The sequence below is a fragment of the Fulmarus glacialis genome, unplaced genomic scaffold (assembly GCF_000690835.1).
Source record: "Fulmarus glacialis isolate BGI_N327 unplaced genomic scaffold, ASM69083v1 scaffold22892, whole genome shotgun sequence".
Classification (NCBI taxonomy): Eukaryota; Metazoa; Chordata; class Aves; order Procellariiformes; family Procellariidae; genus Fulmarus; species Fulmarus glacialis.
The window spans coordinates 11,020-38,840 of record NW_009198803.1 but is presented as its reverse complement, the minus strand read 5'-3'; the positions used below and the strand labels follow the sequence as shown (position 1 = coordinate 38,840).

Below are 27,821 nucleotides of genomic sequence, written 5' to 3'. Positions count from 1 at the left end.
TCTAGGGGCTCCAGGGTTACCCTGGTTTATGTTCACTGCCTGGGACAGGATCTAGATTCAACTACGTTTTGGGGGTGAAAAATCAAACATCACACATGCGAATCAGCTTCTCTCACAGACTGTCCCCACCCTGGACAGAGGCTTTTACAGCACTAGTTCCCTGCTGCTCCAGGCTGCCACCAAATTACAGCAGGCTCTGGAAAATGGGGAGTAGGACCAGCCCATTCCAGCAATGTGCTTTGCATGGACATTTCCCAGACAAGAAGGGCTTTATTGCATCCACTGAGAATATCTGTGAGAGCAGAGGCAAGAATACAGGCTGAGCTGAGCCTTTCAGAGGACCCTTTCCACCCTGCAAAGGGACAAGAAGGACTACTTCCAGCTTGCAAATGAACCCAATAACTAACGGCAACAATGCTGAGCCTCAGTCCAGGCATCCCACCAGCAATGGGAGCAAAATCTCAGTGTTACAACTCAGCTGGGGGATCCCACTGCAAAGGCGAGAGCTGGGAGCACAGGGGAGAGACGGATGCTGGTCCTGCTGCACTACCCAGAAGGAGACAGGGAGGGGGACACAAGGGGCAGCTCAGACATGCAGCGAGGTGGGGGTGAGGCCACGTGTCCCCAAGACGAATTCAACTGTCAAAACCATAACAATAACAATAATTAAGAGAAGAAAAAACTAAAACCACAAACTCCCCACCCCATCCCCAAAATGAAACCCAATGACGACAGCACCCAGCTTGCACTGTGAGGTAGCTAAACTAGATCAACACCCAAGAAACGCTCTCCTGCATGGGAACTACCAACCCACACTAAGACGTACACACATATACACACAGAGCTATGGGATCACAGTCAGCCCTCGCTTCAAAGAGCCCCCCTCTCCAGATGCTTGCTGCTGTGCTGCAGTACCCAGCTCCCTCCATCTGCAGGTTGCAAAAGCCTTGAAGCCCCCTCAATGTGCTCCTGGACGTAGCAGTGAGGTGGACGCTCAGCATCATCCAGGATTGGCCACTCAGCCCTGGGAAATTAAGCAGGCACTTGCAGCCTACACACAGGAAGAAACTGGTGGCAGAAGGCAAGGCAAGTCTGACCCGAAGCACCCCAAGAGCGGGTCCCTTCACTGACTTCAGCAGGGAGCAGCGAGAGGTTTCAGGTCGGGCACTGGCAGATTTTGGTGCAGACACCGATGCACATGGTACACCTGGCTACAGCCAGTCAAACACACACACACATCCCCCCCCCACATGCACCCACTCCCCTCTCCAGCCAAGCAAAGATTAAACTGGCTGAGGAACAAGCAGGGAAGCCCTCTCCAAGACAAGCTCGGAAGGTAACACCTCCTCCAGCCTCCCTACATCCATACATTACTCTGGAGGCTGCAGTGCCCTGTGCAATTTTGTTTGCCCCTTCCAGTCCCACAGGGCGCACAGCCCAGAGCTGCCGGTACTGGCACCACTTCTCCACCAGCCGTGGCAGGAGGGCTCCTTGCCTCGATGTAGCCACCAGTCCCGGGCTCTACAGGGCTCGGCGACGATCATGAGGGACCGGTCACTGTACTGGGCAGGGTCACACCCACACATGCCATCACACCCTCCACCAAGGCAAGGCAGCAGGATGGGATTTTTCCCCTCAAATGGCAAAAAAACCCCATCAAATCAATAGAGATGCTCCTGCCTTTCAAGATGTGGAGGAATTCCCATGCTCCACCTGGAATGGCTTTAATGAAGGCTAGTGGCAAATGATCTGGGGCTAGTCCATGAGTCACCATGGTTGGAGAAAGCAGAGGGAAAACAGTCTGTGCTTTATGGGGCAGGTCCTGGAACCCCTGGGCTCTGAGATCCCAGTTCAGTGCTGGTGGGATCACGTGGATAAATCCTTAAATTTGAGTTCAAATGCTGCTTCTTCTGTGACAAAGGGCATGTGAGGCAAAAGCACCACTCCCGGGGGCTCCTCAGCCATCCTGCGACAAGCCCTGCTTGGCCCAGGGCAGGACGGAGCAGGGGATGGCCCAACAGGCCACAGGAGAGATGGAGGCAAGCTCCAGTGTGAGACCAGGGCCTTGCCAGCTCCTTGCACAGGAGAGAGGGAGGATGGAGCCTGGAGAAGGTGCGTCCTCGGGGAAACACTCCTGGATGGAGCCCCCAGCCTTTCATGGAAATCAGACTTTGCAAGATCATGAGGATTGTCCTTCAAGGGTGAATCAGGGGACTTGTGCAAGACCGGTGTGTGCATCCCCTTCCTCACCCTGCTCCCGGCACAGCTGACTCCATCCTGGCCCGTCCTCCGGCTGCTCCATGCCTTGCTGGGCCCCTTCTGGCTCCTGGATCCATGGGGGCCGATGGGCCAAATCTGAGCTAGCCCCCTCCCAAGTAGAGGGCTGAGAGCAGAGCCTGGGGGAAGGATTTATAGCTCCCAGTGATGGCAAAACAAGATGGGCCACAGGGGTGACAAATCCAGCTTTGGCTTCTTTGCCCTGGAACCTCTGTTCTTGTTTCATTTCTCCATCTCAAGGGGGTTAACATGCTGCAGGAACCGACCACAAAACTCCTGCTGAGGGCCAAGGTGTCAAGAGAACAGGGCTAAGCAGCCCTTCCCTTCCTCACTGCGGAACAGGGTGGGCACATGGAGAAGAGCCTGAGTGCCGTGGGTTAGGTAAATTTACGACTGGGGTTTGGAGAATGTCAAAGGGAACTGCAGCAGGTTTGTCTGGAAGTTGCTTGATGGAGATTTTCCCAGGCTTGCTGTGCCTCCATGGCTGGGACATGGCAAAAAAGCACCGAGGTGCACAGCTCCAATTGCTGGGGACAGGTAGATGGAGGATGGGGAATGATGGGACTACCTGGAAATCCTTCTGCAGATCCCCCACAGCAGAGAGGCTGTCCCATGAGTAACATCTCCAAAGCAGCAGCCCCTCTATGCTGTGGTCCTGGCCAGCAGATACCAAATGTCCTCATGGCTGTGGAGTGGAGAAAGACTCCTGCGGGAACCAGCCCCAGAGCCAACAGGGACAGAAGAAGCATGTCACAGTGGAGGCCACATGAGCCCGTGGTGGCAGGAGGGAATTGGGTGTCTTTGAGAAGGAGCCAAGGAGCTCTGACCCCCAGAAGTCCCGGCAGGCGTTGCAGCAGGGTGGGTGAGAAGAGAGACAAAACATTTCCTGGTTGCTGGAAAACCATCAAGAAACCTCAGCAGGAGGGAAGGTGGAGCTGACGGTGCCCCATGGAGCTGCCTCCTCACAGGAGCTGGCAGCACTCAAAGTACCAGATGGGACCCCGTTGGGTCACGCACAAAGAAAACCCTATCCCTGGGCTGAGCTCCTGTAGATGACAGGGTCTTGATAGCAAGGGAGAGGTACTCTGACCTTCACCTTCCTGTCATGTCTTCCAGTCTTTTTGTAGTTCCTAGTTCGACCCCGTGGGTAACCTCCTCCCGCTCCAGAGCTTCACTGTCAAGTCACTGAGAAACAAAGGTGAGAGGAATGGTGTGACCCAGCGGGTCCCACAGGAGCCCCACAGACATGCTGCAGAGAGGCACTGCGAGGAGAAATGCTCCCCAACCCCAACCCATAGCAGCATGCAGCCCACAAGACTTCCAGGCTCTTTTCTCTTAGCAGGAGGTTGCCCAATCCGTTTTGGGGAGCAGGCAGGCCCAATGGGGCTCAGCCTCCAGCTCACCCCACTGGCAGCAATTGGGGACAAAGGGAAATGGTGACCTCCAGGGCTGACCCTGACAACAGGACTCCTGCACCCCTTGAATGAGCTCTAACTAGGTCAAAGCAGTGACACCGCAGGGAGCTGCTGTGCTTGGTCTCCCCAGGGTATGGGGGTGGCTGCTGACTCCCGCCCCACCATCCATGCAAGCCACAGCTTCCACAGAGCTGCCACAGTAGACGTGGGCACTTGGCAAGGAAAAAAAAGCAAACCAAAACAATTTGGGGGTATGGCTGGGACAAAGGGGCAAGTCACTTCTAGCAAAGATTTATCAAGTGGGGAAAAACGCAAAATAGTTTCATACCGTGAAGAAGCAGCTCAGACCAGAGAGACAGAAAGAAAAAGAGAGAGAGAGAGGAGCAAAAGCAAGCAACAGAGAGAAAGACAAAGGGAGAAAGAGATGGAGAGAAAGAGAAAAGGAAAGAAAAGACAGAAGAAGAGTGCATGAGCAAGAGAGTCAGAAAGAGCAGGAGGGTCAAGGCAGACTAGTAGCACGGCCCTTTATGGCAAGGACGCGTCGTGGAAGGCAAGGGGTGAGCCCAGGCACGTAATTCCATAACTTTACCCGGCAGTCACTGTGGCACAGATGGGAGGTGGGGAGGAGGAGAGACAGAGAGAGACAGAGAAAAAGGAAGGGAGAAAAGGGACATGGTCGAAAAGAGGATATCAGAGTCTTGCTGCCAAAGAGCTCCCCGAGAGCAGCAGAGGATGCCCAGCCCCGGGAGAGAGGGGTCCCTGCTTGGGGGATAACCCGGCGCATCACTGGAGCGTGGGCAGGGGACAGCCGGGGGAATAGCTGTTGGCACTGCAGTGGGCAGGCCGTGTCATGGGGCAGGCTAAGCTAGGCAAGATGACATGAAGGAGTGGAGGGACTAGACAGCTGTGAGATTCCCCCCTTCCCTCCCTCCCTGCTCCCTGTCCACTCAGCGCAAACCCACCCAGACCCGGGGATGACAGTTCAACCCAGGGGTCTCCCACCTCCCAGGGTCTCTGGGGAGCAGAAAGCCCAGGGCTCACCTGGAGGCGGTGAAGATGTGCTTTGAGTTGGTGCAGATGGCGTTGATGGGGCTGTCGTGCCCTTTGATCTCCCCAACCGGGGTGAAGGTGTCCACATTCCAGACTTTGATCATGCCTCCTCGGCAGGCACTCAGCACCATGGGGCGGCCAGGGATGAAGGCCAGGGCACAGACCCAGTCTTTGTGGGCATTGGGGATTTGCTGTAGGTACGGGCAGAGAGCGGAGATCATGACCAACCTCATCTGCAGCACCATCAGCAGCCTCATGCACCCAACCTGGGATGCTCAGATCCTCACTGTCGCCCTGGGGCTGATCTGGACCATGGGGCTAGTGATGCAAAGTTAGGAGGCCAAGGGGATGGATTCAAAAGTCAGGACTTGGTTTGTCCCCTGGGCAGGAGACAACAATCCAGTCTTCAGAGAGGAACACAGCACCCAGCACTGCAATTGATGCCTGTGTGCCAGGGGCAGCTGGCAATCGAGTGCCCTACAAGCACAAACTTACAGGGGTACAGAGCCACCTCGCACATGCACTGCCAGATTCCCGGGAATGGGAGTGCCCTCCCTGGTTAGCTCAGTGCAGGACACTGGTACCAGGTCCCTGAACAAAGGTCCCTCCAGACCCCCAGCAGCAATACTCCTTTGCCCCACATTACTACGAGGACCTGTGTGGTATGCTCCCCTCCAGACCTGGATAAGTTCCTGCTGCTCCAGATCCCACTTTTTTATGCCGTTGTCCCTGGAGCCGCTGAAGAGGATGTCTCCCTGGATGGCCAGGCACTCGATGCCGTCGTAGTGAGGGGGCTCGAAGTTGTGAGTGGGGCCAATATTGCCCACCATGCCCTCAGCAATCTCAAACACCTGGGGGAAAAACAATGGGTGAGACATCCCAGATGGCACTGGAAGCAGAGGTGACCCTCTTTTGGAGAACATGGCCATCACGCTCTGTTTTCTAGGCTCAAGGCACCCAGAGTGATGCTGGAAATGGGAGTGGGCATTGGCCAGTGGAGGCTTTTTTGGGGCTGATGTCTCACTAGGGGTCCTGCCACCATCAGGGGAGGTCTGCCACCAGAGACAGCCCCCATTCTGCTGCATTTGACTCATGGTGAGCTTTCACACACCTCCATGAGCCAAGCTAACAGCTTGTATCTGTCAGAGAGTGGGATCCTGCCTCCCTCATCATCTCACCATCCCTCTTCACTCCCATGGTGCCAGCTCCAATTCAACCTGCTAAAAACCAGCAAAAACCTAAAAGGGAGGGGCAAGCTCTTGCTGTGCTGGAGCTCTGAACGAGCAGGCACAAAGCATCTGTATCAGGAAGGAGAGTAGAGCAGAACAGAGTGAGCTGCTAATCTGGGTCAGCCGTAACATGCAAGTACCAGCCACAGAGCCCAAGGGATGACAGACATGCAAATCCATCTCCAAAGGTGCATTTGTATTGCAGACCGAGCAAAAGGCAAGATCTAGGGTGAGGAGATACACAAAAACTCACATGCAGGGGTAAAAACAGAAATCTGGGCTCAGATTTCAGGAAGAGAGAAGAGACCTCAGGGGTTGCCAACATCTGGGCTTCCCTGTGGGACACAGAGCTCTGCTTTCCAAGGATAAGAATACCTTGACGTAGTGATCTTTGGAGCCTGTGACTACCAGGTCATGGTTGCTCGCCGTCTGGTTTACCGTGAGACACATCACAGGCCCGATGTGACCACTCAGCTTCCCGATGGGCTGCAACCTAAGTTCAATAACATGGGTCAGCCAGCCCCTTCCCAGGTGCCGAAGCTCCTCCAAGGGGTTCTCCCAGGCAGATACCCTCACAGCCCTGGAGCCCCCTAAGTAAGGGTTGTTCCCTCTGGAGGACTGTGAGCAGGGACACCCCTCTCCCTAGGGATGCCGGGGGAGGAAGGCGGCCTCGGGGCATGCCAACATCTGGCTACAGAGCCTAGGCTGCAGCAAGGGGTCAGCAGCCCAGTGCCTACCTGGCAGGGAGGAGGGCAAGGGGAAAACCAGGGTGCGTATGCTGCTCATCCCACATGTCTTTCCCCTTCGCCTAAGCTCTGCCCAGTTCACGGACAACCTCCCCACCCCAAGTAGCTCCACTGCTGCTCATCACCCCTTGGGTCCCATAGGTCCTGAAAGTCTTTATTCCAGGCAACTTCCATTGCTAAAAAGGCTTTCGCGTTCCCTGGGGGGAGTCATTTCAGGCCCCTCTGAGCAGTGTCCACTCAGCATCCATAAGGTGTCCTGCCCACCCCAGCACTACTCCCTCACCTGCTCAGCTCCCAGATGCGGACGGAGTTACCAGTGGCAGCGTAGAGCATGGTGCCAGTGGGGTTGAGAGCAATCTGGTTGATCTGGTGCTCCCCCTGCACACTGGTGACAGTGCGCGTGGTGGTCCCAGCACACGCGTCCCCAGAGATCACCTGTCCAGAAGATCTAAGGGACAGAGAGGTCAAGGGGGGAGGATGAGCAGAGATCAGAGCCACCGAGGCCCCGCTGAGGAACCACATGGGGCTGTTGGCTCCAGGCTGGCACAGGTGGACCCTAGAGTTATCACGGTCTCTCTGGCCACAATGGGATCAACAAGACCTCTGTTCCCTAGGCCAGTGCCCTGGCTTGCAGAGGGAACCAAGGATGTCGGATGTGTGCATGACATGGAGCATCCTGCCCTGGTTTCCATTTGAGGGCTGCTCTTCTCTCCTCCCATTCCTTTTTGCTTCCTGCAGGAAGAGCTGGCTAGTGCTGGCAGTCAGCACAGGGAGGCAGAGGTATTTGGCCTCTGCACCAAGGGAGAAGCACCTTCAGGCCAAGGTAGATGAGCTGAGACTGGATGGAGAAAGGAGCTCTATGCTGGAGCAAGCTGGTAACCCTGGCCTGATATACTCTCCTAACATTTGAGCCCTGCTCCAGACCGGAAGGACCCACAGCTACAGCCTGTCCCATGCTCCTTTCTGGTCCTCAAACTCCTCATCAGGATTTGAGTTTCCCACTAGAGAGCCTGTGACTTAGCCACGATACTATGCCTCCTCTACGGAGCTGCTGGCTCTCTTGGCCACCCCGAGAAGTAGCTGCAAATCTCTTCAAAGCTCTTTACCCTAAGCCTTTGCTGCAGGAGGTTCCCATGCGTCCCCTCACCCCAAGCTCTCTCCCATCCTCCCTGTTCCCTAAGGATGCAGCGCTGCAAACTGGCACTAAAGCAGCTGGTACTTGGCCCTGTCCCCAGCTCAGTAGGTCCTGGGACTGGCTTCTGCAAAGCCAGAGATGCCCAGAGTGCCCAGGGTCCCTGCCTGCCACGTACGTGAGGGTGCGGATGCACCGGGCCGAGTCCCGGATGTCCCACACTTTGATGTACGACGCAGACACAGTGAACACCAGCCCTGTGTGGCTGCAGTACTTGATGGAAACCACGTTGTTTGGGTGACCCTTGAGGGACGCAATTTCTTGGCCCGTCACCAGGTTCCACATTTTGCAGCTCCGGTCTGTGGGAGGAGGAAAGTGCTCAAGAGTGTCAGGCTGGGGGGGAGGTCCGTCCAAGGCCATGGTGGCTTGGGGGCAACACCCCTTCTGAGCATTACCTCCCCCCACCCATGGTGCCAGAGGAAAGGAGCCAGCCAGCCCCAGCACCAGGGCAGTGCAGGGCAAGGCTCCATGCTGAGGACAGGAGAGAGGCCCAGGAGACACCATCCCCATGGTGCCCGGCAATTCACGCATTCCCCCATGCCGACCTGCTCCCATAGCATCTGCAGGCCAGCAACCCCCATGTCCTCTCTGTCCATCACGCACCTTTGGACCCAGTGAAAAGCAGCTCATCGGTGGCATCCAGGCAGAGCACAGGCTTGGTGTGTCCTTCTGCCACAGAGACGCACTGCAGCGGGGCTGTCCGGGCATTCTTGGTGCCACCCACCGGGTTAATGATGCCCCTTGCGTGGGAAAGAAAGAACAAGCATGGTGGGGTGTGTGTGGAAAGGCACCACGCTACACAGTCCCACAGGCACGGGAGAGCAAGACCTGCCTCACCCCGAGCATCCTCCACTGCCTGGCAGTGTGATGGGCCCCTCGGTCTGAACCTGGCATGTCTGAGCAAAACACTTCATGGAAACCCCTGGAATCTCCCCAGGAGCAGCCGCTGCCTACTGCCTCTGCCCCAGCAGAGGCTGCCCAGTGGCCTCTGCTCTCCTGTGAACCTCTCATACCTGGCCAGCACACACCCAAGGAGCCAGGAGACCCAGCTCATCAGTCCTCAGTTTGGGACAAACTGCACCTTCTCCAGCCTGAAGCTCTGCTGGGATAAATGTTTCAGGATACCAATATCCAGCACCCAGTTCCTTGGAGGCTGTCAGCCTGTGGCTGGTGACATTTGGAGACAGGGCCCCACTCCTTTACGTAAGACCACAAAGGTGACAAAGGACAGCACCGGCATTTGCACCCGGCGTCCTTGTCGCAATGGCTGTGGAAGCCCTGCACCCACTACTGGCTCTGGGCAGGAGAGGACCTATCCCTCTGGACACAGCATCTGCCAATCCCCTCCACTTTAGCAGTGCTCAGAGTGCTGAGGACCAACAGCCCTACCCTTCCAGACCCAAGTGTGCATGGCCACCAACAGCTCTTCCCAGCTGGCGTCCCAAAGCACAGCCTCCTCACGTCTGTGGGATCCTGGCTTGTGCTAGTCTCTTCTTATCGGCAGGGAAACTGAGGCACATGGCTGGAGAAGGGCAGGCCCGATACCACGTAAGGTTTGCATTAGTCATGAGGACAAACACAGGCTCATTAATTTGGGTTTGGAAATCACATGCATGTGATCTTTCTTTCTCAGTTAGCAGCTGCACTTACAAACTCAAATTAAACAGCCCTCCCCTGACCCCTAGTGTTTCTACCAGTCTCAACGTGACACGGTACCTAAATGGAACCTAAATGGAAATCCTGACTCCCCAGGGTGAGATGTTATTGACGGATGTTGCATTAATGCCTGTCAGCAAACTGCCGGTGCCACCTCCCCAGTGGGAACTCAGGGCATGGGCAATGTGAGGGGACATCCAGCTGCTGGAGGGCTGATGTACCTAAAGGACAGGGGAAAGGTGGCCCTCGTGTTGGGAAACCTCTGTAGGCAGGAGGGTGCAGTGGGACAAGCCCAGGAGCACCTTAACCCCAAGGCTGAGGTCTGCACCACAATCTGACTTTGTTTCTTTGGGAAAGAGATCTACCCACCCACAGCCCAGGACCAGGGAAGCACAACCAGGAGTGGGGAGCACCTGGAGATATTTGCTTGGAAGATGCTTGCAAGAAGGACACACTGGGTGCACCCAGGGTCGCTTGCCCCCTTCCCCAGCATCACATCATCCTGCTGGAGAGCTGGGGGACCGGATGGGACATGGTGGTGTCATGCTGATGAGAGCCCATCAGAGATGGAGGAGAACATGCTACCACCCCAAACAGCCAGTGCCCATAGGTGAGCCCAGTGCCACATTTCCAACGGCTGATCAGGGCAGGAACGGTTTGAACTCGCAGCCGAGGGAACAGTGTCAGATACTGGAGGTGGCATGCCAGGAGGGGACAGCACACACAAGCTGGGAGGTCGGGGAGAGCAGCAAGATGCAGGTGGAGCATGCAGGGACAAGGGAGAGAAGACACATGAGACAGAGAGAAGGAGGAGGAGAGGAAGAAGGGATAATAAATAGAAAGTTGTCTATACCTCAGCACCTCCGAGACAGAGGAATCGCTGTCATCAGACCTAGGGGCAGAAAATTAGCAGGATTATGGGAGAGAAAACCCAGACTAGGAGAGGCAGCAGAGGAGTCAGAGATGGAGGATTGTTATTGCATCCAAGCCAGTGTAGGACAGAGAGGAGGAGGGGAGAGAGAGGGAGAAAGAGAAGCACATGTGGAGAACCAGAGGAGAGGGCAGAGGAGCAGGAGGGCATGTGAGGATCAGACAGCAGTTCTCCATCAGGGAACGTCAGCGCTGCTAGCAATGTTCCGAGATGAGGGCAGCTGCCCAACCTGCTGCAGGGGGAGGCTGGGAGACTGGAGCAGCATTTGTGAGTTGGTGCCAGTCCTTCAGATGGGGGTGAGCCCCCATCCCGCCTCACCCCATCCTGTTCCATAGCCTTTTCCAGTGGTCCAAGTCTGGCACTGCCGTGTCTCCAAGCAGGGCTTAGCCAGAGGCCAGGACTGCGAGCTCCTGCAAGCGGCCAGCTCAGAGGAGACACACAGCAGGGCAACGGTCCAGCACGGCCCTTGCAGAGCATCTGCTCCCTCATGGAGAGGAGCAGGGAGCAAAAATGGTGGCAGGAGGCTGGCTGGAGCTGACCCAAGTCCTGTGCTCCTACACCCCACCGTGGGACATAGTACATGCCATTTGCTGTTATGGTATGGGTTTCCCTCACTCATACCCTCCTGCCCCACCAGGACTTACTTATCCAAGGCAGACCCTTGGCTCTGGTTGCTCGTGAGACGAGAGAAGACATTGCGGTCGTTGCGAGGACGGGTGGGTGGGGATGAGGGAGGTGTGAAGCCAACATCTGGAGGCCTGAGCCAGGAAGGATTAGAGGGACACATGACTTCGGAACTGCTCACCTGGCAGCTGCCTGGCACACCAGGGCCCAGCAAGAGCTGGCCCAGCCAGCATCTCTCCCCACTTGTCTGGGTCACCCAGCCTCTCCCTGCCTACGTCGCCATTTCTCCAGCTCCCAAACTCACCTGGCAGGTTGCCCACGGTCATAGGATTTCCTCCTTGTCAGAGGTGAAGTGTCCGAGCCACGAGATTGCCTGGGACTAAAGCAAGTGAAACAGAGCACAGTGGGTGCCTGCCCTCCCCTGCTGGGATCCCTCCATGCTGAACACACATGTTCTTCCCCAGCAGAGCAAATAGAGAAGTTGGGCTGCCCTGGAGTCACAATCACAAGATCAGAGGATGCCTCGAGTTATCCCATGAGCACAGAAGCTTTTGGCAACCCAAGAAGCCTCCAAGAAGGCTGATAACCAAAGGCAGTGAGTTGGGGACCCTTGCATGCCCCCCATCTTTCCCTCCTCCCGGAGTACCCTTCTTTACACCTGCAGAGGATACCAACATAATCCTAAACACTCTTCAAGTCCCACTGGAGAAATCCACCACTGCTTGCTGAAGACAAGCCTGGATAGATGCAGAATTGGGCTCACCCTCACCGCTCTGCAACTCCACAGCCAGGGCACAGCTTCCCACCTGCTGGCCCATGCCTCCATGAGCCTCCCAATGCCCAGACACCCATCACCCCATGCTCACAAGGTGCTTCCTCGCGTGGGCAGGCTGATGGTGCGTGACACCTTCTCCTTGTAATAGGGGTCTCGGATGGAGAAGCTTATCCCATCCTCTTTGATCTCCATGAGGGATGCCAAGGACTTGGTGATGTTCTTGGTGGAGACATCCAGCGTGGGTCCTAGACACTCAGCCGACACTGCCTTCATCTGCCCTGAGAGCTTGGGCTCTCCCTAGAGCAGGGCAGAGGGCTCAGGCACAGGCAGCATGGGGGGGATAGCGAGAGCAGCCAGAGAGCTGTGGGGTGGACCAGCTCATGCTCTCTGGCCACAGAAAGTTGAGTTCGCCCTGCATCATGCTGGGATGCCCATCACAGTGCCGGCTCTCCATACTCTAAGCAAATGTGACAGCCTGTGCAGAACAACGGGCGCTTTCCTCCACCTTTGCCCACAATGGATGCAGCACTGCACAGGGACCTCCTTAGTACCCACTCAAATCTGGAGGGTATTGGCTGATGTGGTGGATGTTTCCCAAGTCTCTGGTGCTTCAGAGGACCACAGGACCAGGAGGCCTGTGTTCGCCCTTGCCTAGAGCTGACCCCACCCAGAGACCAGCCATACTGCCTTATGCCAAGCCTGGCTCTCCGAGGGTCAGACTGCAGAGCACAGGCCTGGAGCATCGCTGAACAACGCCCCTCCATCCCTCCTCCCATTCCCTGTGACAGGGCCACACAGAAAGGCCAATTAACCTTGAACTTGAAGTCATCCTGGCTTGCTGAACCCTTCATGGTGAAAGACTGGGAGATGCTGCAAGGAGAAGGGAGCAAAGATGGATCTTCAGTGCCAAACTCCTTTCAGAGAGCCGGCTGCCACCAGCCCACCAGGCTCCTTGGGTCACCCCCTGCTCCCCAGCACCCCTTCTCCAAGGGATGACCTAGTCTTCACTCCTTGCTGGTGTCTAAGAGAAACCTCTGCTCCCCTCCCCAAGGACTGGGCACCACAGGAAAGCTTAGGTGGGGCTTTGTTCATCCATGTCCATCTGTGAGGTCCCATGGGTGGCACTAGACATCCTACCCCACCCTGGGCCTCCCCAGCCACCACCAGCTCAGGCAGGGCTGGGCTGGGTGCTCACCTCCCATCTGAAGCCAGGCTGAACTCTGAGACCTCCTCGTCCGTGCTGGTGTAGCCATTCTCTGTGCAGGAGGGAGAGAGCACATCAGCAGTGCAGAGAGGACCCCATCGTGCCGAGCCCTGTCTGAACCACGCAGTGGAGGGGACAGCCCGGGCAGTTGGAGGCGGGACTCGGTCATTGTCCCTGTTGTGTGGTGGGTGGAGCACACGTCTCCACCCAGCATCTCCCCTGGGGCAGCCCTGGGCACGCTGGTCCCAGCCGTGGCACCTCCAAGTGTTTCTTGGGGGGCTGGCACGGGTGGGCTCCTCGCCCCACAGGCAGCGTGCCTGGCGTGAGGATGCGCCAGCCCTGGGTCCCACCTTGCTGGACGTTGTGGATCAGGGCCTGCAGCTCAGGGTGCGACTCAGCCTTCTCCCGCAGGGCGTCCAGGATGGCGTGGTTCTGCGAGGAGCCGGTCACATCCGTCTGCCGCAGGCGCCCCTCCAGCAGGCGGATCTGGGCCTCCTTCTGTGCCACCTGCAGCCCCTGGGGAAGGACAGCCACACTGGGCCTCAGGCGGGTGTCTTTGGTCCCATCACCAGGTCCCCACCCTGGAATCCTGCTCCCCTCCCCAGCTGCAGGAAACCCCGTCATGCATCCATGTCCCGTCTTGGCCCCGCACCTTGTCGATGGAGGCCTTCAGGAAGTTGTCCAGCAGGAGCCGGGCTTCGGCCAGGGAGCAGGAGCTGATCACTACCGAGGTGTCCGTGGAGTCCAGCTCCTCCTGAAACATGGAGGGACAGCATTGGATGCAGCGGGGGAGCTTTGCCACTGGGTGTGGGGTAGGCAGGACGGGCACCACGGCCAGCACAGAATTTTTTTTGGGACAGGCAGAACGGGCACCACGGCCAGCACAGCACCTCCATGGCCCTGCCAGCACTGCCCGGTCCCGGCGCTCACTCTCCTCAGTCTGCCCAAGTGGCCACTGGGGAGATCCGGCCATGGAGATGGCCAATGCAACCTGAAGGGCTTCTGTGTTGCTACAGGAATCCTGGTGCCAACACTTAATCAGACACTAATCTGCAGACACCAGCCTCACCTGAATCCACAGCACACCGGGTCACCGGCCCTGCTTAGTGTGAATTAACAACAGCCCTTCTTCCCCCGCCACCTAGATGACAGCCAGGGACAAGCCAGGGACAGCACACAGCCTCCAGCCCAGGCTGCAGCCAGTACGGGGAGCCAGGAGCCGCACAGCATCTCTGCGATGTGCCCAGTGTCAAAACCGGACACAAAACCTGCAGGGTTTCTGCTGGAAAAAAAGCCAGTCCTCCCTGGGATGTTTCCAGCACATGAAACTCCCATGGGGACAAGTGACCACCAGCCTCATGGGCAGGACAGGGGCTGCAGCTTCCCTATATCCTGGGGTGGTGGGGCACGGGGCACCAGCAGCCTGTCCATGGACATGCAAGGACCTGGCAGCACTCCCCTCCGCAATTAACCAGTTAATGAGAAGTGACTGTGTGGGTGCAGCCCCACTGAGTGGGGCTCAGAGGAGGACTCCAGGATGCCCAGCTTGGCCGTGTCCAAGGACACCCTCGCCTCCCAGGGGTGCTCCTGCTCTCTCCCAGTCCAGCCACCCACCTTGGTCTCCTCGATCTGCATGATGGTGGCCTGGCAGTCGGAAATGCTATCGTTAATGTAGTCGATGTTGGCCCCCAGCACCTCGATCTCCTCGTTCAGCTCCTGCAGCCCTTTCTGCTCCTTGGGGCTCTCTGCCTGCAGTTTCACCCTCTTACCCAGCAATGCTTCCTGTAGCAGTGCCAGCTCCTCGCGTTTCTGGGGGAAAAGGGAGGGGGATGTCAACATCGCTGTCCCCTGCCCCGCACCCACCACCCAGCCCTCTCTGTCCCCAGTGCCACCGTCACCTTGATGAGCCGCTCCATGTCAGCTTCGAGGTTGACGATGGTCATCCTCTGCATGACGATGTCAAAGATGCGGCGCTCCAGCGACTGCCACTTGAGGCGGGCAGCTTTGCTGAAGGTCTGGCTCGCCCCCTTCTTGGGGAACTTCTTCCTACAGCCAGAGGGGAGAAGAGGCACATGGGCGACCAGCCTGGAAAGCTGTGCTTACCTCAAAAGGATGCCTGGGCTCTGGCTCGCCAGGAGCAGAGGAGGCATCTGCATCGTTTCTGGATTGCCCAACTTTTCCATCACCTCTTAGCAAAGAGAGGACAAGAGATGAGCCCAGCAGGGTTTGTGCCATGGCATTTAATGTTCGTGGAAGGCCAGCACTAGACTAAAGCCCAGGTGACAGTCGGTCACACACTGCCAGCACAGCCTGTCACTGGGTCAGTGGTTTAACACGGGCCAAATGCACAATAAGAAGCTGGCGTTCAACCTCCGCCACCAGCGAAAGGCCAGACATGGGAGTCCTGGGAAGCCTCGTGACCCGTCCACACAGCCCCTGCCCTGACCTGGTGGGCCGAGCCCCATTCACGGAGGACGAGGGGTCTCCCAGGAAGTTGTTGATTTTCCTGTTCCACTGGCGCACGATGCTGGACACAGAGCGAGCACCAGACTCGGGCTCGGAGGAGGTGGTGCTGGCTGAGACCTCTGCGCCCGAGTCCAACATGGCTGGCTTCTGGCTCATCCTGCCCATAACCCGGTCTGACATGGGCTTGGCGAGACGGCGCAGTGCTGAGACCTGCCCAGAGGAAGGGCAAAGGAGGGGGTGTCAGACAGGCGTCCCCAGACCGTATCTGTCACCGTCACCCCCAGGTCCCCACAGGACTAAGAGTGGCAGCTCTGGCAAGAAGCTCCGGGGTGATTTTTGTGCCCCATGGGTTTCCACCTTCTCCCTCATAGCCCAGCCCCTGCCACTGGGCTCAGCTGCCCGAGGAGATGGGCAATTCCTCTGCTGCCTGCAACTGTCTCGTTACTAAGACATAAAAATCCTCCCACCCTTTTGGGAAACCCACTCCCAGTGCTGGCACTGTCTGGAGGATGGGGTGTCTCTGAGGCAAGTGCTGGGGCCAGAACCCCCATGGGGGCTGGGGGCTATGTGGAGGCAAACCCCTCCCCCCCCTCACCTCCTGGGTTTTCCTCCGCAGCACTATTTCCTGCTGCCGCTTCTGAGACTCCAGAGCCCGGATCTGAAACTGCACAAGAGAGAGAAACCCCTGGGGTCCTGCCCATACACTCCAGCATGGTTGCAGTCCCAGGGCTCCCACCACCAAAGCTTGGAGTAGTTGCTTTGGCATGAACAGTCTCACTTCCAATTTGAACAGCGAGCAGGTTTCCAACCTTGAGGCTGGCCCTGATGGCACATTGCCCCCCGAGCATGGAGGGGAGCTCACAGCATCTCCCACAACCACACTGGGAGCTGCGGGAAGCCCTTGGGAGCCATTCAGCCAGCTGTGCTCTGCTGGGGCTGCACGGCCCCTGGCAAGGCCATGGGTGCAGCAGGGCCCCAAGCTTCACCAACCGGTATTTATGAGCACCTCAGAGTGTCAGAGCAGGACAAACATCCACCCCCAGCCAGCCCGGTTCCCCCCCTGCACAGGGACGCCCAGTGGCACGCGGGCAGGCTGGGCTCTCACCTCCTGCCGGCGCTGCTCCTTCTTGAGCTGCGCGATCTCCCGATTCCTCTTTGTCTCTGCCAGCCGCCTCCGCTGCTGCTCCTCCCGCATCTGCTTCATCAGTGCAACCTGCAATGGGAAGGCACCGCATGTCGGTGCGGGCACCTGACTGTCCCAGGGCACCCACCCACCAGACAGATGTCCTGCACTTGCCACCAGGAGTGGAAAACATCACTTCTGAGCAGGGAGCCAGACTTCACTGGGGATGCTCTCCCTGCCCTGGCATGTCCAGGTACCTTTGCCTTCTTCATCTCGGCCACCTCCGCCTGCAGCTTCCTCAGCTCCCGCTCATAGCGGGACTGGTTCTTGAGCAGGCGAGCATGCTCCTTCTGGGCTGCCTGGAGCTTCTGCAGGTCCCGGTTCATCTCCTTCAGTCGCTTCTCGTAGTCTGCTTTGATCTTGTTGGCTTTCTCCTCCGTGTAGCACTCCATGGTGCCTGGGGGAGCAAGGAGAGGGCTTGCGATGGCCATGCACGCCGGACTCCTCCTGCACCCACACACCCTGCCTTGGAGGCACCAGGCACTGCTCCCTCCCCTTCCTGGAGGGTCTCTCCCTCACCCCTCTGCTCTGGCCCCATCACAGGCTAAGGTCTGTCTGGGGGCACCTGCTGGAAGAGATGGGTTAGGGCTCCGTGCAGGGTGGGGAGAGTGGGTTACAGCACAGTCACTGGGCTGAGAGGAGCTGCAGACCTAGACCTACAACCATGTGCATGGGTGATCCTGCCCTGCTGAGCCTAGAGATCAGCTATACCACTAGGTCTCTGGGGTTTTCATGTGCCCCTCAGCACCTCAGTTTCCCCAAGTGTTCCCATATCTCATGAAGCGGTGTTCAAGGCTAGAAGAGGCTTTGCCTCACCACCCTTTCCAGCACCTCTCCAGCACCAGTGAGATCAGGAGCTCTTCAGCTGATTAGTCCCGCTCCCATGACAAGACAAGCAGGGCCTTGGGGGTCCCAGGGGCTCAAGCAGAAGCAGGGGGATGGCAAAGCTCTACCAGAGCCAGCGTTGCATGGCTCCGAGTCAGCTGGGCAGGAGCAGGGACTGGGGCCCGACACTGCGGGGCTGGGATCCCACGGGCAAGGCGGTTCTCACTGAGGTTCTGCAGGACCCGGTCCCGCTCCAGCTGTGTGTCTCGAATCTTGTTCTGCAGCAGGATCAGCTTCTCCTCATACTGGTGCTTGAGGGTCTGTAGGCGCCGCTGGCTGTTCTCCAGCTCATCAATCAGCTTCTGCTTGATCTCTATCTCACAAGTCAGATCCGCCAGGTCGGCCTGGAAATTCACAGCTGGAGGCCGGTGGGGGACAGTCAGGCTGGGATGGATGGGGGAGCATCGCTCCCATGGCCCCACTGAGCCACAGCACAAGGAGAGGGCAGAGGGAGCCGATGGGAACCCACATTGCTGGAGAGCGGCAGCACCCCAAAGAGCATTGGAGACTCCCTGCAGCAACCCTGGTGCTTTTCCAAGCCCCCCAGAGGAGACATGGCTGGGGTGTCCCAGCAGACTCTCCCTTCCCAGGACCAGCGCTCAGTGCCAGGAAACACCAGCAAATGCACCCCCCTACCCTGGGCTGCATGCATGGCTCCACACTTTACCCTTCTCCTCTGCATCCGAGTCCGAGTCCACCAGGCTCTCTTCGCTGCCTGAGTCCTCATCTTCATCCTCACGTCCATCCTCTTCCTCACAGCCGCTCTCATCCTGTTCCTCCTCCTCCTAACAGACAAGTGCCTAACCTCAGCTTGCAGCATGGCCTTGCCCTTCCCTCTGCAGCTCTTCCCTCCTCCAAAGTTGAGCTCACCCCACAGCGATGGGCTGCAGCCCCCACAATGGGACTCAGCCTCCCACACAGGATGCCCAGGGGCTGCAGCACCATTTCTGGACCCCCAGCGTACACTGTTAGGAGGAGCAGCTCTGTGCCCCATCAATCCTTGCATCCATCCCCTCCCAGATGAGTAGCACTGCATCGCCCAACCCCTATTCACCTACACTTATTGAAACCAAGCCCAAAAAGATGTGGGCTCCTCACTCCACAGCAGGGCTGGCTGGGGAGCATCCAGCTCCCCCCTACTCCAGCATGGAGTCCTCGGCTCCACGACCCCTTCAGCCTGCTTGCAGGGCCAGACTGGGTTTGGTCCCTCTCCCACATGGGGCGATGACAATGCTCCACACCCAAACACCCCCCTCAGTATGAGCATGAAGCCCACTCACCTCTTCCACCTCGTTCTCATCCGTCTCCTCCCCATTGTCCTGCTGCAGTTTCTGCCGCTTCTTAAACGCTTCCTTCTCTGGGCTGGGGGAGAGCAGAGGGATGCTGGTGAGTCCCAGCGTGGGGGAGCCCAGGGATGAGTCCTGCTGGGGCCCCCCTCGCCTCCTGCTTTTGGACCCTTTGGGGAAAACAGCCTCCGGGATCGTGTGGTGGGTGAAAAGGAGACCAAGGGCAAGGCAGCACTGGGAGGGGAACCCAGGTGTCTGGGCTCTGTCTCGGTGCTCTGGCTTTAGCACGGATGGAGGAAGCAGGATACCCGACCCCACAAGGACAGACGGGGACCTACATGCAGCCTCCCCCTTCCCAACATCGCGCAGCAGCTGCCTTCACCCTTTCCTCTGTTGCCTCCTCTCCTTCTTTTTCAGGCGCTCCAAGTCCTGCTTGGCCCGTTGGAGGACATCAGAGGCCTCCATCTCCACCGGGGCAGCGGGGCTGCACAGGCCAGCCAAGCCAGATGCTGGGGACAAGCCCATGGAGTAGGGAGGCCGGGCAGATACACGTGAGAGGCTGCGACGCAGAGACTCATTCATGGACTCGCTCTCCAGGAGCTTCGTCCTAGGGAGTGGAGATGGGGTGTGGTCAAAGAGGGGACATCCCACTGTCCCCAGAGGAGGGGATCTTGCCTGGTTTTAGGATGGTGTGAGCCAGGGACAGAGTCACCACAAAGCCATTCCCATTCATGTTGGGGCAGAAGGTCAGGATGCTGCAAGACAGGGTCCCAGGATCGCGTGAGAGACTGGGATGGACCCAGCTTTGGGGGGCCAGCAGTCCCTGGGAGACACCAGGCACTCCCGCCAGGATCTCCCCCTCCATCGATGGCCACACAAAGGACAACAATGGCCAAAGCACTGCCCGGCACCAAGGCTGGGAGTCTTACAGCCCCAGTGTAGCAGCAGTGTAGTCAGCTGCTACTCCATCAGGGCTTATGACTCACCCCAGTGACGCTGAAGGCACGGAGCTGTGAGCCACACCGGGGCTCAGACCCCACCATGGCACCCGCCAGCCCGGGGACCCAGGTTACTCACCAGCCCCCATGCCCGGCTCACCTCAGCTCTTCGATCTCCCGGATGTAGTTCTGGATGAGAGTGCCAATGGCTTCATTACCATCACCTGGAGGAGCAGAGGCGCAGGTGGATCAAGGCAAGACATGGGCTCTACCACAGCACCCATCCCAGCTACATTGGCTGGTGTTTCCACGCCATGCACTAGCCCAGCCTCACCTGCCTTGGCCAGCATCAGATTGGCCTCCTGGCTCATGAGGTGGGTGACCCTGCTGTTGATAGCATCGATGGCCTCCTGCATGGCCTTCACCCGCATGCGCAGGGCACTGTTCTCCTTCTGCAGCATGGCGTTCTCGCGGAAAAGGTCACTGTAGCCCTCCGAGCCATCCTCCCCAATGACCCGCTTGCCCTGTGGGGAAAGGAGGGGAGTCCCTGAGCGCAGGGCGAGCTGGGACACGGGGTCCCACCACTGCATCCCTGGGGGCAGCCCCAGCCACCAAAGCAGGGGCAGGGACAAATCTAAGGACCAGGAAGGTCTGAGCTCAACAGGCAGAGGGTGAGAGATGTTTCAAGGCTTCTCCCTGCCTCAGCATCCCCAAGAGACTTGCCCAAGGTCCTGCCTGTGGCAGGGCAGGAGCTGAGCCCCCGTCTTTTAAGCCTCCTGACCCCTCCTAGCAATTACCGCTATCAATAGGGGCAGAGCGCGGTAGGCAGGAGGGTCTTTCTCGCTAAAACCGCACCAATTCAAACACGAGGAGGAGGCTTTCTGCTCCTGCCTCCATCCCACCTCTGCAGGCTCGCTCGGCCACTCACCGCCTTGTACTCCATCAGCTCCATCTGCAGGCGGGCGATCTCGGCCCGCAGGGCACTGATCTGCTGACTTGTCTTATCCTGGTTCACCACCACCTTGTTCTTGATGTTGCGAGCCCGGTTGGCATACTTGAGCGTGTTAAGGGTCTCCATGAAGTCCCGGTCAGACGGGCTCACGCAGGCAATCATGATGGTTTGGCTTGGGGAGGTGAAGGTCAGGGTGAAGGGACAGTTTCACCCATGCTGTGCCAACTCGGCACATGGACACTTGGGACCCAGCACAGGCCACATGCCCCCAGACATCCATCCTAGGCCCTTCTGTGGTTTATAACCAAGGTATAAACTGGGTTCAGTCCCTCCCAGGGCCAGAGTACCAGCAAGACCCCACGAGCAACACATCACGCAGCACTGAGCAAAGTCAACCTCCACCAGCCAGCCCACATACACCAGGATTGCTGGGGAAGAATGGGCTCTTTGGAGAAGTACCCCCAAAGCAGGCAGGGAATTCAATCCGTCTCACGCTGGGCAACACCATCTGCCAAGTCCCAGATCTGCAAGGGCTCCGGAGTGTTTTGCACCAGCTAATTCTGCCAAAGCTGGTTAATTGTGCCTGGGACTCATGAGGAGCAAAGGTCTTTACATCTGCAAAGTCATGCACTGCCTGCCAGGAGGCATCCCCTCCCCACTGGGCAACCCACGAGGCATTTGAGTCCTGAAATAGCTCCTACATGGCTCCATAGAACCTCGGCCCTATTTGCAGGGGGACAGCCACTGCAGTCCCCTCCCAGGGCTCAGCCCCGGCCTCGGACCCCCTTACCTGTTGCCCCCAAGGGAATCCTGCAGCAGGCGGGTGAGCTTGGAGTCGCGGTAGGGCACGTGCACAACTTTCTTGCTCTGGTCTCCGAGAGCACTAATGACATTCCCCAAGGCCAGCTACCAACACAAAGGAAAGGCCCCCCCAGATTCAGCCCCTGCTGAGAATACAGCTGTCATGTAGTCAGCACGTCAGGCCTGGGGCATATGCTCCAGGTCTGGAGTGCAACAGGTGGATGCACGGGGCTTCCCTTGCCAGACTCAGCATTCGCCCCCCTTCCCTGGGCTGTGCCTCTCTCCCACATGCACTGAGAAGCAGCATCGAGCCCTGGACCTTTTTTAAGCTCAATTTAGCAGACCTCAGCCTTTTGGGGACTTGCACCCTTGTGCCCAGCTGTACCCCTCCCCACTGTCCTGCCCTCAGCAGCGGAGTTGTGCCCTCAGCACTGGCATTTGGATTGTGCATATTCCTGCCTAAAGGGCCAGGTAGCATAAACCCCAGCAGAGACAGCAGCAACCCCAACAGCCCAGACCAGGTCCAAGCAGGACCCAAAGGTGTCCCAGGCTCCCCCAGGCAGGCCCTGCCTCCCCTCTCCCCTTGCACACCAGTGCCCAGGGTCATACCAGCCCACAGTTGATGGAGATGCCTTCCTTCGCTCTCTCGCCGGTAGCACCCGTTCGCTTCAGCCTTTCTGAGCCAGCCAGGTCTACGAAGTGAAACTTGGCCGTGAGGGTCTCATACTCGGTGGTGGGCTGGGCTCCGTCCAGAAGGCTGGTCACCTCCCCATTCACCTGCGGCCAGGCACACATGGAAAGGGTCACCACCAAGGACCCAGAGCAGACAGGAGCTCCCCTGGCCGCACTCAGATGTCAGCAAAAGCCTGAGCATTCACCCTCCACATCCAGCCCCTCAAGGATAGGGGAGAGGATCCCAACAGCAGCTTGCTCTGGGCCATCCCTTGGGCCAGACCATCCCTGCCTTGAATGGAGCTGCTCCAGGGCAGACCTCAGCTCCCATTAAAAGTTAACGCTGGCTATGACTGGAAAGAAGAAAGACAAAGCCCTGTCTCTCTTTGCAAGACTTCAAACCCTCTCCCCTTTCCAAGGGACCCACACACATTGCCTGGGTATCAGATCCAGGAACATCCCAGCCATGAGGCTGGAGCACATCTCACCAGCTCTGGGCGGGTGCACACTCTCATCTGGCACAGATGAATGGTGAAGATGGCGTGGGACCGGGAGCTCTGTACGTTCATCTGAGTGCTGGCAGTTGTGCGGGAAAGAGCCCCCTGCTTTAGGCACTGGATCAGCTGCAACGACATGGGGCAGGGAAGAACGAAACCTCGAAGCACCCTGCTAGGGAGTCAGGTCAGCACCCTAACGCAGCCCCGTGGGCACACCGACCTCCCCCTGCATCACCCCAGGGCTGCTCTGTCTCGTCCCAGGTGAGATCCCCCCCTCACCTGGCTGTCCCCATGTAGCGCATCCCTGGCACCCAGCTGCCATACCTCCTCCACGTCTGCCCCATCCCGCACCCACCTCGTCCTGCGAGCTGATGAGGCGCGATGTGACCCCCGTGGTGTAGATGCTCCCACTGGCATCCTCATGGATTTTGATGTTGGATTTGCGGTGGCGTGCGTCAGGGTCACGGGCACTGTCAAACAGGTCCAGGATCTCCTCGTTGTAGAGCTGAGCGGGGTGGAAGTGGGTGCAGGGTGAGTTGCAGGAAGTTGCTAGAGCAACAGGAGCTGCCCTCTGCCATCCTGCTGCTGCAGTCCTGAGAGCCAGGAGGACAGGCTGCACAGCTGGGGGTGCGCGTGTGTTCACACATACACGCACATGTGTGTACTTAGGCAAGGCTGACCAGGAGAGTTGCTGTGTGTGCAAGTGTAGGAGAGGACACAGAAGCATATGCGTGCAGATAGGAAATGATGCACAGGCAAGCTCTGACCTGCATGCATGGGTACCCAGCGAGGACAGGATGCCCAGAAGGAACGGTGCGTGTGTGCACACGTGTGCGCAGGCGTGCATACATGTGCCTGTCTGCCACGCGAAGCTCTGAGCTGCAGTCTGGGTTGGTTCCAGCTGCCCGACCCTGTCCCATCCCTGGCCCACACAAGCCCTTCCCCATGGAGGAGGCTCCCTGCAGCCAAGAAAGTACCACTCCAGTTTGTGGCCATCATGAAGTCAAAAACATTCAGGTGCTTTGAGTCTCCTCTGCCCTGGCACACATCCCTGGCCACATGCCTGCTGTGGGGTCCAGCTCAGGTGGGGAGCAGCCAGGACATGGAGGACTCAAGGAGCCCCGGACATAGGAGCTGAGCAAAGGACAGGGCAGAGACACAGTGTCACCCAGACCTGCTGTCACCCACCTCCAGGAACTGGGCACTGACTTTGAACTCAGGTGCCGCCACGCCCTGACTCTGCGCCGCCCGCTTGCGCTCCTCGATGCCGCTGAAGAGGTGGCTGATGGCCCGCGGGATGATGCCCTGCTCATCCTCAGAGATGTTCATGTCAAAGCCGGTACCCATGGTGTATGTCTTTCCCGCGCCAGTCTGAAAGGGGGGAAAGCAAGGGGGGAGCTGGCTGTGCCCTCCCAGGCTCAGCTCTGTCCACTGCACCCCACACTTCCCCCTGCCACCCCAGGCTCCCCAAATGCCTCTGCTGAGCCGCTCTGATCCCCACAACCACACCGGCCCCCATGCTCCCACCCTAGCCCTGCCTCCCTCTCCTCCAACCCAAGGCCACCCCCTGCCCCAGCTCTCACCCAGCCCAGGGACAACTCTCTGTCCCTTCCACACCCAGGGAGCTTATACACCCCCCACCTCTGCAGGTGCCATCTCAGGATCCCCAGCACCCAGCACTCCAGGAGAACCCAATGCCCATGCCAGAGCCCAAGGAGCAGGCAGAGCATGTACCTGGCCGTACGCCAGCACGGTAGCATTGTAGCCCTCAAAGCAGCCTTCAATGAGCTTGCCCACGCACATCGTGTAGATCTGCTCCTGCCACGTGTCCAGGTCAAAGACAAAGTCGTAGGTGAAAGCCTTGTCCTTCCCCAGCAGCACCTGGGGCTCGCCGGGCGTTACCGAGGTACAAATGTGACATCCCTCTATTTTCTCTTTGGACAGTTGGGGACGGATCCTGCAGGAAGAGAACTGGGCTGAGGGCAGCCTCGGGGCTCACCCCGGTCCTGGGGGACACGAGCCTTGTCCTGAGGATGCGAGCGTGGCCCATGCTGGAACTGTGACTGCTGCGGGCAGGGGACCAGCAGCACACCTCTGCCTGCAGTGTGGAGCAAACAGTGCAAGGGATGCTTCAACTCCTGCACCCAGCAACAACCTTGATCTGTTTGTGGCTGAGAAAAGAGGTTGGTGCATCCCAGCAATGCCACCAGCCACCTCCACAGCCAAGGTGACAGGCAGGGCTGGGTACCACGGCACAGGCAGACCCAGTAACAACACGCAGCCTACACTTAAAACTGCCCTTGCACCAACAGCTGAATATGGCCCAGCACGGCCCATACGGGGCCAGCCAGCCTCCTCACGCCTATGCTGGCTCATTCACCGCGATGCCCCCAGCCAGGCAGCAAGCTCTGGGCTGCACGTAGACACTGATCAATACATCGAAGCAGCCCTGACAGGGACTGCCAGGGTACGGGCGGGCAGCTGGAATATGCTGCAGCCAGCCGCACCCGCTTGAAAGGCACCGAGATCAAACTGCAGTTACAAAGGTTTGAAATGCAAAATGCAAAAATGCGACGAGACAGTTCCAGTGCCAAAACAACCATATAAACCAAACCACCGCCCAGCCCAATGGCTGTCCCCAGCCATGGACTTGGCAGATGGGAAGGGGACAGGCAAGGCTGTGCTGGGCTCCTTGCTCTGGCAGCATGCACAACCGACCCGCGGCATCCCCACCCACTGCACTCAACCCCTCCCTGAGAAATTTGGGTACAGAATGGCCGGACCCGCACAGGCATGGCTCTGCTTCAGCGTAGGCACTGGCGCATGTTAGGGCAGCAGCTCTGGCTTTTAATGGATGTGCTGGCTGCGGGAAGCTGGCTGATTCCGGGGGACTCATGGAGAAAGAGGGAGCGCAGAGCCAAGCGCCCTGGCAAACAGCTCTCATTAGAGCTAATGACTGCACATCTCCCCTCCCTGGGTGCTTCATAAACACAGCTATTAATTCCTCCGAAGCCACACTGCAGGCAAGCCAGCGCAGTGACCGCAGCAGACGCTTTGCGGATTGGGGCTCTGCACAAGCCACCGCTCCTCGCCAGCCTGGCAGGCGGCAAGCAAAGCCCGGGAGGGCCAAAACCCACTGTGTTTGAGGCGACAGGGTGTCCCAGGCAGGGCAGGAGGCAGCACGAGCACCCTGCTCACCCTGTTGGGAGCCTGCACAGCAGACGTGTGGGAACAGCTATGTGCGTCCGTGGGTACATTTAGCTCAGCAGCCACAATAGAAAGCAGCTTCTGATGTGCTCAGCTCTAGACTCGCTCCTGTCGGCTTCCCAGGGTCCCACCCTCCTCCAGGAAAATTAACCCCAGCTTTAATTACTTTTTGACCAACCTGATGCGCTTCCCCTCCTCCCCACCCAAGACATGCATGGCGACAGTGTCCCCGGGGAACAGGCAGAGGAACAAACTGGAACCAGGGTATTTTTGGAAAATTTTTTTCCTCTCAAGAAAAATGAGAATAGGGTTTTCAACAAAAGATTTCTTTCTTTTTATCACCCCACTCCCCCAGGTGATTAAATATGTGCACATGGGTTTGGAAGAGAGGATAAGCAGCAGTGTTGGAGGGATGTGCACACATGAATTTTCCATAGGGCATTGGGGGACCCACATTGAGCCTGGCCATGCTGGGCTGTTCCAGCCGTCCACAGGACAACACCGATGTCTCCCCCACTCCCTCTCCCCAAATCTCGCTGCCCAGCCAGCTCCGAACAGCTGAGGGACGCCATCGCTCGCCCTGGCTCTCACAGCCAGGGGACCTGAGGGGGCTGGAGGGGACGCAGGTGCCAGCCCTCAACGTGCTCCCCCATGCCATCCTGTCTCCCCAGGGTGACTGGAGATGCGGGAACCCCCCAGGAGGGTCCTGCTCTCCAGGCAATCATCCAAGCATCACCTGGGGATGTCCTTGGGAGCTGCCGCCAGCTGGTGTGCGAATACTATGGACTCCCACTATAAGAGCAGGACAAGCAGAGCAGGAGGGCAGGGACAAGCGCCAGCAGCCACAGCCCTGCATGGGACGGTGCAGAGATGCCACCCAGCATCACAGGAGATTTACATGGCCACGAAGAGACATTGCAGAGAGTTTTTCTACGGCAGTGCAGCTGCCTCTCCTGCTCCCCAGTGTCCAGCTGTCCCAGCTCTCCAACACCAAGGGGTCCCATCCCTGCCCTCCCAGGAGGAACATCACCATGCCAGGCACTGGGCAACATGAGACCCTGGTCAGGCCAGGTAGGCGTTCACATGTAGTTCAAGTCATGCCTAGGCACAATGCCTCCTCCAAACATGACACAAGCATCTGCAGAGCCAGCACAGGCCCTCTCCTTGGCCCTGTCCTCAATCCCACCAGGTGACGCTGGGGGAGCTGGCAGCGCTTGCTGTGCTCTGCCTCAGTTTCCCTGCTCTGCAACAGAGATCAGCAACTTTGGTGGGCATAAAGCCACCGTCTGGGTGCGTTCTGGCACTCCTTGTCCCAACCTCTACCAAAAAAGATGGTGACAACGTCCTGTCTGTCCATGGGTCCGCAAGAACTGGGTGTTAAGCTGTCAGGGTCCAACCTGCAGGATGATGGACCTGCTCCCTCACCTGCATCTGGGCACAGCCAGCCAACCTGCTCTGCACCTGGTCATGGGCCACCAGCCAGAGGGACAGCTTGTGCTCAGCACCAGGACCCACTGCAGAGCCAAACACGCTGAGGTGCCCTGTCCTAAAGGGCCCGGCTGATCCCCTGGGAGCCCATGGCACAGGCTCCTACAGTTATTTGGCAATTAGGGACTTATGTGCTAAGCAGCAACCAAAATAAACCAGCACTTAACAAGTGGGGTACTGCCTCGCCCCCCCCACAGCTCAGGCAGGAGCAGACCAGAGCCCCAGCTCCACCCGACAGCCTGCACCCGGCCGTCCCCACACTGGCACAAGTGACTGCTTCTCCTGCTCAAAGCCAGCTCAGGGAGGACACAGGCTGCCCTGGGGCCAGCAAGACGATCAGCGCCAGC

General features: G+C 58.3%; 1 protein-coding gene across 1 annotated transcript; it reads right to left on the bottom strand.

Annotated features, from left to right (window-relative positions):
• Nucleotides 1-3,407: 3,407 nt before the first annotated feature.
• On the bottom strand, nt 3,408-24,736 carry KIF21B (kinesin family member 21B; the record flags this gene model as incomplete). The annotated part of the gene is made up of 34 exons (XM_009573050.1): nt 3,408-3,462; nt 4,734-4,933; nt 5,423-5,593; nt 6,347-6,464; nt 7,001-7,165; nt 8,028-8,208; nt 8,513-8,649; nt 10,419-10,457; nt 11,141-11,254; nt 11,425-11,499; nt 11,987-12,192; nt 12,708-12,765; nt 13,091-13,151; nt 13,450-13,615; nt 13,752-13,853; nt 14,714-14,908; nt 14,998-15,145; nt 15,546-15,775; nt 16,161-16,229; nt 16,671-16,778; nt 16,946-17,145; nt 17,800-17,991; nt 18,301-18,418; nt 18,914-18,995; nt 19,302-19,526; nt 20,018-20,081; nt 20,192-20,381; nt 20,786-20,981; nt 21,600-21,715; nt 22,220-22,387; nt 22,771-22,905; nt 23,135-23,284; nt 23,968-24,150; nt 24,514-24,736. Coding segments are annotated over 34 exons (4,840 nt in total), but the record flags the coding sequence as incomplete, so codon positions are not given.
• Nucleotides 24,737-27,821: the final 3,085 nt, after the last annotated feature.